The 18,107-nt window shown below is 43.7% G+C and overlaps 2 protein-coding genes across 7 annotated transcripts in view; one reads left to right on the top strand and one right to left on the bottom strand.

Annotated features, from left to right (window-relative positions):
* Window positions 1–18,107, top strand: part of RNaseZ (ribonuclease Z) — a 52,582-nt gene that overhangs the window by 13,924 nt on the left and 20,551 nt on the right. The window lies entirely within an intron of this gene.
* Window positions 1–18,107, bottom strand: part of LOC135431242 (sorbin and SH3 domain-containing protein 1-like) — a 33,830-nt gene that overhangs the window by 9,387 nt on the left and 6,336 nt on the right. The window contains exons 1-13 of one of the 6 annotated variants that reach the window (XM_064686224.1): window positions 16,271–16,343; window positions 16,028–16,090; window positions 8,670–9,098; window positions 7,675–7,773; window positions 7,335–7,474; window positions 7,172–7,244; window positions 6,869–6,901; window positions 6,233–6,386; window positions 6,054–6,174; window positions 5,717–5,749; window positions 5,198–5,250; window positions 4,961–5,139; window positions 213–347 (exon numbers count right to left, since the gene is read on the bottom strand). In XM_064686224.1, coding sequence (XP_064542294.1) covers window positions 213–347; window positions 4,961–5,139; window positions 5,198–5,250; window positions 5,717–5,749; window positions 6,054–6,174; window positions 6,233–6,386; window positions 6,869–6,901; window positions 7,172–7,244; window positions 7,335–7,474; window positions 7,675–7,773; window positions 8,670–9,098; window positions 16,028–16,090; window positions 16,271–16,280 — 1,522 coding nt within the window. In that variant the 5' untranslated portion in view covers window positions 16,281–16,343. Of the gene's footprint in view, window positions 1–212; window positions 348–4,960; window positions 5,140–5,197; window positions 5,251–5,716; window positions 5,750–6,053; window positions 6,175–6,232; window positions 6,387–6,868; window positions 6,902–7,171; window positions 7,245–7,334; window positions 7,475–7,674; window positions 7,774–8,669; window positions 9,099–16,027; window positions 16,091–16,158; window positions 16,344–17,209; window positions 17,474–18,107 lie in introns of those variants that run through there. The other 5 variants (XM_064686225.1, XM_064686226.1, XM_064686223.1 and 2 more) reach the window with 5 other exon arrangements.

Here is an 18,107-nt window from a genome sequence, read left to right on the forward strand (position 1 = left end):
TAAAATAAAAGTTTATGGCTCAAGTGAACCCAATTAGAGTGAACTATGTTAAGAGACAGACGGGAACACGCTCTTCAAAAGATCTCATTTAAATATAAATTAACGATTTGAAAACTTTTTTACCGGAGTTGAACGATTTTTAGTACAAGTTATTTTAGTATAATTGCAAGCAGCGATTTGTGAAGCCCAACGTTGGCGAACTGGAGACTCACCTGTGCCCGAATCAATTTGATCACCGTTGCTGTAGGGGCTGTAGGGGCTGTAGGGCTCGTAGGATGAGTTCGAGTTGGCCAGGCCCTTGAGCGGCGGCTGTGGGGGTATTGGTGGTGCGGCGCTCGAGTCAAAATCTGCGCCAACAATGACAATGCAATACGGAAGGAATATGGATATATAATTTCGAAATGTCTAGAAAAACCAATTGTTTAAAGCCAAGCTTGAAGCCGAACCCAGAAAGAAGAACCAAGCGTCTACCAGATTAGAGGGCAAAATTGAAGCTTCAGCCAGATGGCAAACCTAAAAACACACCCACTGTCCACACTGCCAAGCTCTACTGTTACCTTTAAATGTGACCGCCAGGGCGTGGCGCTTGAGACGCTCCAAGCTGTTGGCCGGGCAGCGCCGGGCAGCGCTGCTTGCCGCATCGGCGCCATCGGGCACATAGCGCGCCTTGGGTCGATGCTTGTGCGGATCGAACGGCTGATTGGCAAAGATGTCCGCCGTCTGCTGCTGCTGCTGCTGCTGGGTCCTGGGCGGACGCGGCGGTGAGTTGGAGCTGGCGCGCAACGCCGGATTCCGTTGCGGTTTCTTGGGCAGCGCCGGCGTGCGCTGCGGATGCCTGTGCGCCACCCAATCGCCGCTCAAATGTGGCGATATGCTCTCGTGCACGTCACGCAAATCCGCTAGCGAGGTGGACAAGTAGCGTTGGGGCAGGCTCTGGGCCTGGCCAGCGGGCTCCGGTGATTCGTAGCGCTGGCGCAGCGACTGCACGTGGCCCGGGCTGGAGCAGCTGTTGCTGCGCGTGGGACTCGCCTTGGCCGGCAGCAGCTCGGCCGTCTTGCTGATGATGTCTATGTGCGGCATCAGTAGGCCGCGCTGCTTGCGTCTGCCGCGCTCCGGCGAGGGCGTTGCGCCATTTCGCAGCTCGAATTTGTGCGTCAGCTGGCCGACATCCTGTCCAGCTGGCTGCACTGGCAACGCATCCGTCGCGTTGCCCGAGGCGTCTTTTGATCCCGTCTTCAGTGCAGGATCGCTGCGCGCCTTCCGCAGCGTACTAAGCCCAAAAAAATCACGCCGTTCATTAATTTGCTGCTCCCGCTGGATGCTCTCGAATCGCTGCTTCATCTTCTGCACCTCGCCCGTATAGACGCGCTGCAGATAGGAGCTGGAGCAGGCCGAGGCCTGCGACTGGGGCGACAGACTCCTGGAGCGATAGTAGGCATCGTAGAGCTCAAGGCTGCCATCGGGTGAACCATGCTCGTAGCTGAGCAGTTCTTCCTGCCGCTCGTCCTCGGGCGGACGATCGGGCGGGCTGTGCAAGTGAAAATTTACGCGTGCTGCCGGACGTTCCCCGTAGATGCCGCTCAAATCTGTGAGCGAGTTGCTCAGCTCCGTGTGCACCATGTGACTGTGACTCTGACTGTGACTCTGGCTGTGACTGTGACTGTGCCTGGCCTGCTGGCGCGCCTGCATATTCTGCTCGATGAGCCGCATGACCTCCGCCTCGTCCGGGGAGCTATCCTCGCGTGCATGATATATGGTCTTGGGCGGCTCCTCGAACTGGCGCTCCTCAAAGTACTGAATTTTCTGGTTAATGGGATTCTCCTTGTCCTGTGCCTGTGGCTCCGGCTCGGCCTTCGTTGGCTTCGGGTCGCCTTTGGGCTTGGGTCGCGGCGGCACCTCGGGCGGCTTGGTTAGCGTTAGCTCCGCATTCTTAGCGGCAATGGCGCCGCGTGTCTCCCGGGCGACCACCACCGGCGATTGGCTGCGCGTGGCACGCGGCAGGGTCTGCGCCTGTTGCTCCTCCCGCTTGCGCAGCACCGGACCGAGCAGCTGCTCCTTGCTGATGTTCGAGTTGCAGCGCACCTTCAGCGTGTTGGCATGGCTGCTGGGCTTTGAGCCCTTCTCTACGGTGACCACATACTGTTCCTCCATGGCGCCAGGCTGACGATTGCCCGCATAGATCTCGTTCAGCTGCTGTGTTATCTTCTTGATTTGATCCTTGGACAACGTGCTCACCAGATCGTTGCTCAGATGCCGCTCCGTCTGCGGCTGTGGCTCCCGGCTGTGGCCTCCTGCCTCCAGGCTGCTGGCCAGATCCGCCACCGTGTTCCGGCGCCATTGACGCTGCACGGGCGGCAGCTGTGCCTCGGCGCGTGCCTGTTGCTTCAGCAGCTGCAGCTGCTCGAAATTCTCGCGCAAATCCTCCACCGATTTCTGCTTGGCATGCAGCGCCTGATCCGCATCCTGCCGCCACTTGATCTCGTTCACGTCCTTGGAGCGAAAGTGCAAGTCGCGCTCGCGCTGATCCATTTGCAGCTTGCCCACCAGATACTGCAGCTCCTTCTCGGCGCGTTCGTGCAGGCGCACCTTGCGCCACTCATCGAAGTCCAGCAGCTCCGCATCCTTGCGCAGCGGATGGAAATTGCTCGCCGAGGTGGCGCGCTCCAGCTGCCCGACGCGCTCCAAGGTGCTGTAGAAGCGATTCAGCTCGGTGAAGCGCTCGCAATTGTTGCGATACCGACAGCTCGGGCTGTGCCGCTCCAGCTGAACCAGCGAGGTGGCGCTGTGCGCCAGCTCCCCGCACTGATAGAGTCCGTTGGCATCACCACCTGCACCACCCGACTGCCGCTTGCTGCGATCGTCGGCGCTGCTCAGGCTGCTGGCGCGTGCCACCGCCTGCTGCTGCTCCTTGTCCTGGCGCTGGCTCGAGCGCAAGCTGTCTATGCGCCGCCGCGAGGGGGAGCGCACCTCCCGCTGCTGCTGCTGCTGCTGCTGCTGCTGCTGCGTCTGCGGCACGCGCACCTCGCGCGTCGGCGAAAAGCGACGCCCCAGCTCCGTGTGCGGGGACTGTGGCCGAGCGATGTCCGTCACAGCCGCGGGCCTGACTGGCCCGGGCTGAGCCTTGCTCTCGTACTTCCAGACGAGATCCTCTATGCATCTGGCTGGCGCCTGTTCCGCTGTGTAATCGTAGACATCCTCAGCATAGGCTGGCTCCACCAGCGAGCAGTATTTGTAGTCGCTGGTGCCGCCATTGATCAGCTGCGGCAGCGAGTGGGGCGTGTGGGTCGTGTGGGTCGTCTGGGCTTGTCCCTGCTTGGCATTGTAATCGTTCCAGAAGTGGGTTTTCTCGCGCACCGTTTCACTGTACGATTGCTGTGCAATGGCAGCTGTGGGTTTGGATTTGGTTAAAGTGGATTTGGTGGTGCTCGAACGCTTGCGCGGCACATGACCCTCGCTGCGGCTGGTCTGCAGCTTGTTGGGCTTCGACTTGCCCAGATAGGTTTTGGGCGGTGCTATCGGCACATACTCCTGCCGTACCACCGAGTCGATGGAGTAGGTGGAGTTGCTGCGCGGCAGGCTCTCCTGGGAGGCGCTGCGATGCACCGTGGCAATCGCCTTGACGGTCTGACCCTGCGCCTTGCTGCACTTGGGCAGCACCTTCTTCAGCGCCCGACTGCAGTCCAGCAGCTGCTGTGGCCTTACCTGTGGCAGGCACATGGTGTGCCGCGTCGTGGTGCTGACGGTGCTGTGGCGCAAACGTGGCAGCGATTTGCTCCTCATCGTATGCTGCGCCTTGCAGGTGGCATAGGAGCGCACCGCCTCGCGCACTTCCTGTGGGGATTTCAGCGAGGGATCCCTCAAGATATTGGTGCTCGCCTCGAAATTGGTGCGGCTCGGCGGCAGCGTGCTCTCCAGACGCTTCTTCTCCTCGGCAAAGCTGCGCTCCTTGGAAATGCTGCGTCCAAACGCGACCGGACTGCGGCTCGACTGGCGCAGCGCCAAAAGACGCGCGGGGGGGCGACGATTGGGACTTATGGAGCGCAGGCGCGCATGATGCTGGTGCTGCTGGTGCTGCTGATGCTGGTGGACTCGCAGCAGGCAGCCGTCCTTGGTGCGCGTTTCCTTGGTGGCGGTCAGTGTGGCCAGCAGCGTGGACACCGCTCCGGTGGACTTGGACCGGCAAATGGGCTCCCGACGTGAGCTGGCGACCTTGCGCAGGGTTAGGGTATTGCTGCCGCCGGGCGGCTGAAAGCATTGATCGTGACGCGACTTGGCGCAGCTGCTCGTGATCTTCTCCACTCGCACGGTGCTCTTCGTGCAGGAGGAGCGACGATTCGGTGGCAAAGGAGGCGTCTCCTGCAGCTGCTGCTCCCGCTGCTGCTGTTGCTTCTTGCTCAGGGGTATAAAGGAGGGCAAATTCTTGGAGAAATGCGAAAACATTTTGTCAGCTGAAGTTGTCGACGGTGGTGGCGGAGGCGGTGGTGGTGGGGGAGGAGGAGGAGGTGGTGCAGCTTTAATCTCTGCTTGCTTTAGCGCTTCCTTGGATTCCTCGAGCGGTTTGGTGCTCACGCGTATTTTGGTTAGCGTAGGCGTTATCTGAATAAATTCAAATTCTTCCACAATTTCTTTTATTTTTGAGGAAGGGAAGAATAGATAGAGTTCGTATTAGGATAATCTTAACGCAGCGACTTTATAGAGGGTGCCCGGTGCTGCAGTGCTTCAAAGAACGCTCGACGCATTTGCGGATAACAACTTCTAGTGTGGCAGTGGGTGTGTATATGTATAGTATATGCCAAATGGTTAAGAAAAGTACACTCAAGTTAGGTTTAAATAGTTGCAAGAGTAGAGCTCAAGGCAGGAGAGAGAACCAACACCAATTAAAGAATTAGTACAAATTAAACTGCGCCTTAATCTTAGTTATTAATTTTTAACTACATAAGACAAAGAGAGTCTGGCTCACCTTTGGGTTTCTCGGGCGCTGGCTTACGGAAGCCCAGCAAAGGCGGTTCCCCTCCCGCCTGCAAGCTCTTGTAGGCCTGTCGCTGCTCCACGGGACTCAGCGGACTGCTTACGGGTAGCTCCTTTTTGCGGAAGACTAGATTCGAATCGCTGGTATAACCCGATTCCTTGGCCAGAGCTCTGTGTGGGCATAGAGAGAATTTAGATAAAAGATTTTAGATTATAGAACGTAATATACCTTGACAAATTGCCTTCTGTGTAGAGCGGCGATAATTTCGATTGTTCCAAATTCTAGATTGTAATAGAAAGAAAAATGCATATTAAAACGTGCTAACAAAAGCTTTCTTTAAGTGAAACGATTTCAAGGCATTGATTTTGTTTTCCATTTCTGCAAAAATTAGTAATTCGAGTGCCTTTATTTTTTTGTGGACGCAATGATACCCTGCAGCTGTCTGGCTATGCTGGATTATTTATAACCATATAACTTACTGAACAATTGTCAAAATCATCGACGAACTCTATTATAATGCGCGGGATGCGTGTATGTTCCCTGAGCCACTTGGCGTTAAGCATAAATATTGGGTTCGGGAAATAGATAAGATAAACTTTTAGATAAACTAGGGAAGTTACTTTGAGAACGGAAAACGTTTTGGGCAGCTCAACAGAGAAAAAGTGAGCAGTAAAATAAAGGGAAATAAATAATCTATAGCTAAAATTAATTGTCTAGAACAGGAATTAAATAGATTGGCGTTCATACCCCGTTAAAGATGTCCATCACTTCGTCCCACCACTAGAATTGTGAATAATAAAATAATTGCTGTGAGTTAGAAAAATTGCTACGCGAAGTATGTATGACAATTATGAATATGCGTGCTTATGAGATCGTGTCATAAATGGATTATTATAATGGTCGAGCGAAATGCGGGGGAAATGATTTGACTGAAGCATGGGCGAGTGTAGCGAGGCGATTAAATAAATGGGGTATGTTTAGCATGAGCCGTGATCGAGTTCACAATAGTTTGGTTATTATTTGTCGGGGAGCACCGAATGCGATAGGTTCTGTGCGTGATTAAATGCTGCGGCGGACCACTTGCCTCCTTCTTCTCCTTCTCCGAAACCGACGAGTGACCAGTTGTGTAGTTCTCGATGCGACCAGGTTGATTCTTGTATGAGTTCTGTGCCGCCTTTATGGGATTGGGCATAGTACCATACAATCTGGAAATTTGAGAATGTATGATTAGAGTTGGCCATATATTCCAGAGACTTTACTTACTTATCGTCCTGGCTTAGATTGCGCACATTGACTGCCGATGAGACCGACTGCACGCGTAGAGGATTGGGTGTACGATATTTTACAGTCGAGTAATCCGAATCGTAATTGTGCTCGGGCTCTGAGACATAACCATTGCTCTTGTACGCGGGACGTGCTGCAGGGTTTGGGTAAAATAAAGATTAGTCAAAGAAAAACCTGAGATATATTTTTTGGTTAGAAATTTACGAGCACTACAGATGTTGCTGTTGTCGTTGTTGTTGTTGTTATCTCTGTTGTTGTTGTTGCTGTTGTTGTGTTTTGGTGTGTTAGCAGACATGATGTTAGAGCGTTGTATTCTAAGCTTAGTATATGAGTAGGTTCGTAAGTTAGGATTAGTGTAGAGACTAAATTAAAGCGTTCCAATGAGCTAAACGGCACATAAATATATGAAAAAATAAATACATAATCAAAAAAATAAGATCGAAGTTCCGCATGCCAACTAATGAAAACTTGAGTAAATAGAGTAAAAATCAGGCAGGCTGAGCGATAAAGCCAAAATTAAAATGTGTAGAGAGAGAGAAAAAGAGCGCGGCGGCAAGCTTAGACTGAATTTTGAATAGACTACATTAAGAATTAAGAAATATATTAAAAAATCACCTCTGGGACACTTGTAGCGTATCACAAAATCGTCTGTTGTATGCGATTCGACAAAACAGTTTTATATTTTTTTGAGAGAAAGCGTATGGATGGGGAAATTTTGGTGATATGGTAGACAATAGAAGACATTCAAAGAGTTCAGAGAGTTAGGATTAAAGAACTAGTTCAGCAGGCGCAGAACTGAAGCATTATAAAGGAGACAGCTTAAATGGAAAATGAACTATTTTTTTAAATATAATCAATTGATTCAATCATCATTTAGAATGCTTCGAGTTCTTGATATCTGAGTGGCAAAACATTTACCGCCATTCTTCTGCTTATGTATGGTCTGATAGAGTCGCTTATACCATTCATGCTGATGCGGCTCCTGGACCTCCTGCAGCACATTGGGCAATAGAAATAACAGAATATATAATAAAATCGAAGGAGCTAACTAAAGTATACAAATTATGTGTCTGCTCTTTACCGATCTCAGTATGATGGGCATTCCATCGTTGGTCACCGGACCGATCCCTTCGTATTGCCGTCGACCTAACTGTGCCATTTTGCGCGGACGATCGCTTTCCGTTTCCGGTTCGCTCATATACTCGTGCTTGACTTTGTAGACTGTAAACCGTAGATAGTTTTTGTTTTTCATTTTAGTTTTGTGTGGGTCAGTGTAAGGGCGTGTGGATTGGGGGAAATTAACTTGAACGGGTGTAAAACATTTAAGTTGCAACACGCAGGCCTCTCTTTTTGATTGTGTATCAACGACGTGAGAACGCGCTCGATTTGGTCATATTATTTGGCCGACAATTAATACTTACTGACTTCATTGGGCCTATAGACGGGACGGCTAGTGTCGGACAGTTGACGGCGTGCGAACGGCCTATATAGCTCCGATGTGGAAGCCGAGCGTTCAAATGCTTTAGATGATGGAAGGTCAATGCAAGGAAATGAATAAAAATGTTATGAGCCAAATAAATTAACTAGAGACACACAAATCACGTTTGAGCAGCAAAATACGAGTGTTTTTTCTACTACATAAAATTTGACATGCTAATATAAATTAATCCACAACTTGATCGGGCTTGGATTAGAGCTCTCCCTCAACTAGCTAAGGCAAGGGTACATGATTTATGCAGCTAGTAGAAATTGTTGCTGTTTATATATATAAGATATATATTGTTCGTGGTGCCTTGAATAAATCACATGACTCCAATTTAGAATCATGAAATCTCAAGAGCATAAACTAATTTAAAGTGCCCTACTTTCATTCACTTTCTTATTGAGCAAAGTTTCAGAAAATATATATATTGTAATGGATTGTCATAGATCAGGTATTACTTGGCCGAACTTTACTGTTAAGAAAAGAAATTTGATTATCTTCTACTTGAGCTTCTAAATATACAAATGCTAGCAGATTTATATGATATATATAAATATATATCTTTGCATATATTTTTCGAATAGACGTCCAAGCAAGTCCTAATATCTGCTTCAAAATATGCTCAAGCTGTATTCATAATCAGAACTCAGCAAGTTTTTGAGCGAACTAGCTGAAATTTTGGTATGCAGATTCCTGGTATAATTAATTAAATAATTAATAGACAATATTTAATTAACTTTTGCTTATAATCAGCTCAGATAAGTTATCAACTCATGTAAATAGATAAACTTGGTCTTGTCATGAGTTTTAAGGTTTGTAATCTTGTCATTCGAGTCAAATGCTACCTTTACGAATTCTATATGAAATTGAGATACCCTAGATTTCTGAGCTCTAGCAATTGTATTGCTAATTGCCACACATATATGTATGTACTTTTGATCTTGTCGGAGACACTGGCACTGGCAGCCACTGGGCCAAATTGATTGGAATAATCGGTTTCCGCGTAGTCCGAATTGTTCGAGTTGAGCGTTGTGGGCGTGCTCAGGCTTGTGGTGGTCGCGGTGCTGCTCCGTGGTGCAGGCACCGGGCAGTTGCCGTTTATATATGACCAGGGCGGAATCGTCGTCGTCGTCGTCGGCTGCTGTTGTTGCTGCTGCTGCTGCTGGGCCGTGTAGCGTCGTGGCAATGTGGGCGACTCGAAGCGCACCGGGCGAAACTCCTTGCGTCCGCTCAGCGCGGGCGACGGCTGCGGCGTCCACACGGGCTGTGTGGGCGGCGGCGGGGGCGTGGGCGCCGCCGAGGAGCTGATGTCTAGCTCGTTGCTGGAGCCGTACGGCGTTTGACTCTTGGGTGTCCAGACGCCTGTTGATGATGGTTAATGAGTGTTTGGGCTCGAATGACACTTGTGCTGTGGATGGGGCAGTGGTTCGGTGGGCAACACATGACATTTTCAGGGGCGCAAGTTCGAATCGAGTTGAGTTTTTTCATTCTTTCTAATATCTATTTTCCTGCTGCTAGTGCTGACATTTACACTTGTCAACAAATTCATGCTCGTCTGCCGCAACGCTTTACGGCTGCTGCTGCTCAGGTTTTTTTCGTTCTTAGTTTTTTATTCTTGTTTTCTAACCAAAATAAATGTTGCAGTCAACAAACCGAGCGAAGACAAATTGACAAACAAACATCGCGACGTTGAACAGCAATAATTAATACGACCAAGGAAGCCGCATTTGGCAGCCATTCAAAATTTGGCCACAAATACCAAAAAAGAAACTATCGCACACAAATACACACACTCACACACACACACACACACACAGAATCACACTTGGATGAGTCATAGCATTTGGCGCATGTTTAGAATTTACAAAGACTTTCACAGATACAAAGATACAGATACAACGCAGACTGTTATAAAATTATATTTGAATCAAAAGACACAGAGCACACAAAAAAAAAACTCACGAGGTGTTTCAATTGTTAAGTACAGTAGACACTGACTGTGGAAGTACTCAGAGGTGTTAAAAAAAAAAATCTATACAAGATTCTTTGGCTTGAGTTAGAAAACTTTGTCCAGGAAAATTTTATACTTTTAAAATAAGCCAGAATTGCCGATGAATATAAATACACAAATAATTATTTTTATTAAATATAATAATTATAATGAACTACAATAATTATTGTTCTAATAATTAGTTCATTATAATTATAATTTTATAAAAATAATTATTATTGTTTATTATAATAATTATAATATATAATTATAACGGAATTAAGCAAAATAATTGCATCTTCAAAGATTTTAAATTTCAATTAATGCTTTTTAAGATGCAGGACTTCGGTATTTCAATTTAAGTATCGAAAGCTTCAATGAGATTTAAAAAATTGAATTCATGAGTTTTATATTAATTATAATTATTATATTTAATTATAATAACTATATTTAACTATAATTATTATATTAAATTATAATTATTATCCTCTCATTCTCCCTCTTTATAAAAAATCCATTCTTATTTATATTCTGAAGTTGACTTGAAGGTCTTTCGATCTCATATTCCTATCAGTTTTATTTGCGTATTATCAAGATATTTTATATATCATTTCTTACACCGCAAGAATTTCAAAACTAATTTTCAGTTGATGCAAATATAAATTAAAAATTAAATTTAAATACAATAATATTTGTTATTCGATTTTTTTGAATAAAATAAATTTGATCTGTTTAATCAGCCCTCGCTAAAGCAGCCCTCGCTGCTTTTGCAGTCAAAATCTTTCACTCAACAGATTTATATGCCACCTGTAATAGCACACACACACACACACGCACACACACACACACACACGCACACACACACATATACAGATACAACTATAGCATTGGATACACTTAAATCTGTATAGATATTGCCTGCCCTAGGCGTGAATGCCGCTAGACATTGACACGTATATTGCGTCTGTAGAATACGTTTTGGCTCTGGGATTTGTTGCTAAAAATCTGTTGTTGTTGCTGCTCTTGGATTTGTGGGTGGATGCGCTGACGTCTTAATTCAATCAGCACCTAATCGAATTATACAACCGAATCAAAGTCTTGCCATTGCCAATCAAAATCACAGTCCTTTCCCTCACTCAGTGAGTCATTCACTTAACACTCGCATTTTGCTGCACTCACACACTTGAAATTTACCCTAGACAGGATGAGGAAGTGGTTGAAGTCTGAGAATAGGATCGAATGCGTTAACCGTTGCAAGTTCTCGAGTTGCTGACTCCGCGCGCGGCTCAAAGCGACTGAATTTTGCGTGACCCGCCGGCGTCGAGCAGACCAACTCGGCGATTACCGATTTTCTTTTTGGGAAAGCGCTGGAAAACAAAAGGCGCAAATCACAAGCGACTGCTAAATGACTAAAACGAATAAAAAAAGAAAGAGAACAACACACCCAGTCACAGTCAGGCAAACTGCAGGGCAACCCCCCCGTCCCAATGCCCCGCCAGGGCCAACGATTTCCCAGCGATTTTAAATAGAAGATCAATTACGCGGCAATCAAATATGGGAGAGCTCCGTGCTCGATGAAGCGCACACTCGGATCGGATATATTTGATTTGGACGAGACCGTTCCGAGACAAAAGCAGACTTTTTGTATTTTTTTTTTTATTTTAGTGGAACGCCAATTATGCGTGCAATGCGAAATGGAACGGATGTGTAAGCGACTAAATATACCATATACTCTGAGTACTGAATACCGAACACACACACTTGCAGACTACTCCCCACTTATAAAAGAGCCAGCTAAAGAGTCAATCAAAATGATTTCATTTGGGGTTTGGGTTTTGTGTTTTGTGTTTGGCCTTTTTTGTTTGTTCTGCAAACGCAAAAACTCTTTTTGGCCGCTTTTGAAAAGAGAGTAAAAACAAAAGACAAATGTGCGTTGGCTAGTTCTGGCTTGGCTCGGCACTTCCGGTGCCGCTGTGTTTCGGTGCTCTTTCCACCCGTTTTAGAATAAATCAAATGGAAATTTTTTAGCCAATAAAAACAATGCTCATAAAAGTAGCCCAGGCTGCAAGGGAAACGGCAGGGTAGGGGCTTAGTTTCTGCTGCTGCTGCTGTTGCTGCTGGGTGTGTTCCAAGGGGAGCGCCCGCGCTCGTTCGTGAAGAAGCGCATTTACTTTGGAAATCGACTCAGAGCTCGTCGCATTTATGTGAAATTTATTGATTTGCAAAAATGAAAATGGGAATATCGAATGGGCATCTTAGAAACTGAGGACGACGACAACAACAACAACTAACGAGAATTCTCACTGAAATGAGCGCACTTTTAATTTTAACTAGATTGGATAATTAGGAAATGTTTAACAGCGCAAAAACAATAAGTAGGGTAATGCTTCAAACAATTGATAGACTAGCAGTTACCCTGCAATCAATGCTGGAGTGTACGAAACTAATATGAGTATGATTTTTGATATAACTTGTATATATTGCCTACTATCTATAGTAACTCGGCTCTCAAGCAACCTATTATTATAAAGCCTTTAGAATAGTTGCTTCGTAGGCTGTTGAATGTGTATCCCAAATTGCATGGCTATATCTTCTACCAAATTTCAGTTACCCTGTTCGAATCACATATGGCTTTAATCAGTCTATAGTCTAGCACAACTCGACTCTGAAGCAACCTATTATTATACAACTTTTAGAGTAGTTGCCTAGTAAGCTCTTGTATCTCAATTGCCCCGCACAAAATTTTAGGGGTATGGATAACTTACATGTTACTTTAATCAGTCTATATACATATAAAATATCTTATACCTAATAAATTTATCATCTGATCAGTATGAAATTATCAGAAGCACTTTTAGTATACCAAATTTCATATCTTTCATGTCCATAAATTTTCTCAAATTGCAACTTTTTGATGATATAGTATCTACAGTCATACGATCTTTAAGAAAAATTCAGAATACTTGACAAAATATATCAATTGCATAAATACGAAATTTCATAGCAATATCTCAATAAATGTGCATAACATGCGAAAATAAGACGCATTACAAATCAATGCTGAAAGAAAAAATGTCGCTTATCTGGAATACTGAAGTTAAATTTCATTTCTTTACTTCAAACTACCCTTTTTGCTCGCTATTCGCTTACAGGGTATACAACTACAACTATATTTTTAGTGCCTTTGTCTAATGGCCTTGCAGTAGAAACTGAGGCTGTCCGCCGGACTGACATCAACCTGTGCGTGCGCCCATTTATTATGGGATTGGGGATTGGGATAGCGATTGGCTTTGGGCTTGGGCCTGGGCTGGGGCCAGCTATCGATGGAGGGCGTGCCCAGCCGCGACCTGGCAGTCGTCGAAGCGTTGTGACCCAGCCTGCGTTAGGTGCGCCGCATTGTTTTTATTGTTGCTAGCTGCTGCGAGGCAAATTAAGAACCATTCTCGCATTGATTTATTCGGTATGCCATTATTAAGTGAGTAGAGTATTTATGGAGTGCTGAACAACAGACTGATCAGTTCTGGGCGCCCTTTAGAAAGCGGCACGAGTTTGATGTTCACTTCGGCTAGGGGTAGAGACGATCTAGGGTTGGGCTTTTGAGCAGGTTGTAAAGGTCAATCGTGTTTGTATTTTGATGGGAACTCAAGGTAAATGTCAGAGAAATGCTGAGAAAAATTATGAATAATATGCAGAGTTAAGCTCTAATGACATCCTAAATATATAAGAAGGTAATAAGGCGGAAAGTTTTATATTTGTCTTCTATTATAATGAATTATCAAAGGTAATGGAAGAAATCTTGTTGAAATTATATAAATTTCTGGGTCTATTAAAATTAATATATTAAAATGTTGAGGTAAAAATTTAGAGACTGGGAAAGCTCTATAGAATCCATCTACATCTAAGTGGTGTTTAGGTTAGCTTTATTACTTTAAGTAATGTCACATCTCAAATCTAAAGTTTTCTTTTCCAAATGCTCTATAAAGTTTCGCACGAAAACATAGCTCAACAATAAATCTTTGCCAATATTTTCAACACGTATGCTCAACAAATAAAGCCCCAACGCAACGTCATCTTCTGATATATATTATACCCCTAATATACGAAGCTTAATAAACTCAATTCTATTTAAATCATTCTTTGCTGCTCGCAAATATATCAATAATCAAAAGTTTCGCTGACGCCCAAGTTCAACTAAATTTATATTAACTATAAATTATGTTTAGTCACTAAAAGTCGCCACAAAAAAAATAAATATTTAAACTTTTTCGAATTTTCTTTTGCTGCCAAAATATAAAAAAACAACGCGGGCGTAGATTTAAAAATAACAGCGCACAAATTAATTCTTTAAATAAATAAAGGCGCCTTTACGGCCCAAAAGAGCTGTGAAAGATGCGAAAGAAGCATAACATTTGCATAAGTAAACTCTGGTCTAATGCTTGGGGATCGACATAAACGATGTCCGCATCGTGACGCCAATCAAATCGGCAAACGGGGCGTATACGCATTTTGATAGATTAGTTACGCCCACACACAAGCTGAGAAATTGCCATAAGAAAATCACATTCATAGATCCCATCCCATTAGCTTATACTACGTAGGATCGTCACAGATATCATCAAAATGTTTGAGACATTGATTTGGCAGTTGGCAAGTTGCTTTGTGTACGGGGATTTTTCATTTAGTTTGCCATCTGGATTTTCCCTTTGTTTATTTTCCATTTTTAATGGATACTGTAAAAGGCTGGCGGGCAACTGTGGGCGTCTAGCTGCACACTCATATATATATATATATATATTTGTAATAAATATTGCTCAGCCAACAAATTTTTGGATTGTACGTCATTTTATATATTTAGCACAAAGAAGAAGCAGATAAGAAAAACCATGCGCACCTCCAGCTCCAGTTTGGAATTTTCTACTTGTTTTTATTTTCGGGCAGCACAATTAACACGAACTAATGTGAAATCTTTGAAATAAACATGTGCGAAGGCAAAAATCAAGTTCAATTTGTTCACAAAAGAAAAGCATGATATATACAAGCTAAAGACAAGATCATCATCATCAGAAAAGTGAAAAGTCGAGATCTGACTGAAAGGAAAATAATCTATAAATAAGTGCCAATAAATTTCAACAAATAACAAAATGCTCAACGGCAAGAAAGTTGATTAGAAACTGGCCTTAAATAAATAACAAAATAATAATCAACTGGAAGCTGAAAAGATAATTAACCATATGTAGGTTTCTAGGCGAAATGTTTTAATTGATTGTTTAAATCAATTGAAATAAAAGTTGAGTAAATAATAATGAATAATAATTCAAAATTGGGAGGTTTTTGCAACGAAGTGTAATTGTAGAACATTGTCAAAAGAATAATGAAGGTAGAGAATCCTTAAAAATATTTATATTTATGCACACATAAAATATTACAAAGCAAAAGTAATTTCCAAACGACGAAGAGAATGTAGTCATAAATAATTGAAAGGAAATGTGCTAGCATTCAAATACGAATTTTAACAATAAAAATGAACTTATTTTTCTGAATGAATATTTCGACTTTAAGAGGAATGTCTTAGAACTGAATATACTTTTTCTATAAAATTATTTATTTTAAAAACAAAATATTTTAGTAGCCTGGAAAATATTAATAGGAATGGTAATTTTGTGCAATTGTAAAATTACGGAAATGTAGCAAATCATACTACATTATTCCATAATATTTTTTACAATATCAACAACTGAATAGAAATATTTCAAATATTTCTAAGAATCTTGAACAACTTTAATGGATCATAAAAAACTAAACTATTGTAACAGTTGTTGGTTTTCATTGAAATCTTACTTGGGCTTTGTTTAACTTTAATTAAATTTTAATTGAATTTTATTCAATTTATAAGAATAGACCCTTCGAGCAAATACCTTTTGCCAAAGTCCGTGAATTGTATGAAAAAAATCCTCATTATTTAATAAGAAGGGAGAGTGCGATTTTAATGTTATTTTGTCCAAGAGAACTTATTTAACATTCCACTCTTCTACTTCATATTTATTTTAAATAATTTCTATATTAAATGCGACTAGCTCCTATTAAAAATTATTAAAATGTGTTCTTTTTCTGTGCACTAATTAATTTATATATTTATCAGTCATTTGCCACACACACACAAATTCAAAAGATCATCAAAGAAAATGCATTTAGCTTTTCGGAAAACCCATTGAAAACGTCATGTTCGCGAGTGCAAGTGTCACACTTTTCCGACTGGCCACACAGAGTGCTGCATCCATCAGATACAATATATAGATTTTACCTGAGCCCGATGGTGCGCGTGCTTTAAATTTGGGCGCAAACATTGTTGTGTTTTGTGTGTGCTCTGCAAAAAGGTTGCATATGAATAATAAATTGATATGGGTTAAACACTTGCAATAGGCTGCACTTCACTTTATCGGAAAACACTTTGACACACTTTTCATTCAGGGCTGGGCACTGCACAACAAACAATCGAAAATGAAAAGCGCGCTGAGCTAATTGCTTGGAAAAACGCTCGACTAACCCTGCCCCATTTTTGTTTATGCTCGAACTCAATTTTTTTTGTGATGTGTGCAAGTGGAAATATAGAAATGCTGGCGCTGCTACCGATTTCAATATATATATGTATATATATATATATATATATTTCTTTTCTTTTTGTTTTATTTTTCACGCGCCTTCGCGTTGCGCACACGACTTAAACACGACGACGACTACGCTAGGCGAAAATCTTGCACAAGTCGCTTGGATTTTCTTTCAAAAAACGAAACTCAATTTGTGTGTGAGCGCACAGCGAAAATAAGAAGAACAACAAATTCGTTGAATGTTCCCTCAACAAATTTGATTTTCCATTTTCCTTTTGGGCCAACGCAGCATAAACAAAAATGCTGATGCTTGCGTAAACAGAGACTGGCAAGTGGGAAAAGCGGCCAAAAAACTGCTTAACACCGGAGCGCAAAGAGCACAAAGAGCAACAGAGAGAGAGTGGGAGAGAGAGGGAGAGTGGGGGAGAGTGAAAGATCGTCTCATGTAGTGGGCCATAAATTTGTTGAACAACGCCTAGATAAAGATACATTTTCACGCAATGACCAAAATCGCTCGCGCGTCGCACATGTCGTATACACAATATTTCGTTTTTCGAATATAGCAAAAAATGATTGCATACTTTGCGGCGGCAGGTGCAAAAATGGCTATAAAAATAAAAATGGCATAATTGTGAGTGTTTGAGTGTGTGGATGTGAATGTGAGTATTAAACGAATTATGAAAACGAGCACAGCCACATTCAAATGAACTACAATTTTGGCCAATTAGCTGGCAGCTGTGCTCGTTTTCAAGTGGCCCAAAAAAGTGGCCCACAGACATTTAGAGGGCAGACATAAACACATAGGTTGTTGGGCGGGGGGAAGGGGGCGTGGTGCGGGATATATACACAAAGTGGGGAGGGGGGGCACTTTGACCGACCGTTGGCATAGAGAAAGCCCTTGGCCAGCTGCAGCTCATTGTCAATCTCCTTGAGCAGATCGCTCTCGGACCAGCTGCGTCGCTGGCGCTGTCGCTGCAGCTGCTGCGGCGATAGCAGAAACCGCGTCTGCTTCTGTGGGCGTAGACGCTGCTTCGCTGCCATCGCTGGCGTCGGCGTTGACGTTGACGTCGCTGTCTGTAGCTGCTGCTGCTGTTGTTGCTGTTGCTGCTGCTGCTGCGGTCGCTCGCTTTTAATTGCTTGGGCTATCAAAATTGTTGGCATTCGTTTAGTTTTCTCTCTCGGCTAGACGCATGCCACATGCTGCACTTAGTCTAAGGAACCCTGTGCTCAATTGTCTCTCTGCAACAACAACAACAACAAGCAAAACAAAACAAACGAATCGCTTGTTCGTTTTGTCGCTTCCCCTCTACCCTTCCTCCTTGCCCCTTCTCATGCCAATTGAATGGAATTAATTAAAATTTCCGTTTAATCGCGATTCGCTCCCCCCGCTGTGCCCCCTTTAGCAATGCAATTGCTTGCAGCGCCCCAGATAAGCCGACGCAATCGGAACGGGCGCAGCGTGAACCGCGGGATATTGCGGCACTTATAGCTCGAGGGTTTTGTAATTTAAATCGGCTTCTCTCTTTTGCGGGGGACACTTGAGCGCAGAGTTGCAAAAAATGAAATCAGCAAAAAACAACTTAATATTTATTGTTATGAGCATGTAAAAGACTTTTGCTAATGACACTCGTTTATAGACTCTTCATAAATACTATATATTATAATGTATGGACGATTGTATTGCGGCAAAATAAATTTATAAAAAATTAGTGGCATTAATTTTAAATGTTAAATATTTTGTGGAATTCTTTGCATTTGAGTCTCATAAATTTATGC

Source organism: Drosophila montana, unplaced genomic scaffold (genome assembly GCF_035044405.1).
Source record: "Drosophila montana isolate Dmon_TW-CO22-7 unplaced genomic scaffold, ASM3504440v1 contig_3200_1, whole genome shotgun sequence".
Lineage (NCBI taxonomy): Eukaryota > Metazoa > Arthropoda > Insecta > Diptera > Drosophilidae > Drosophila > Drosophila montana.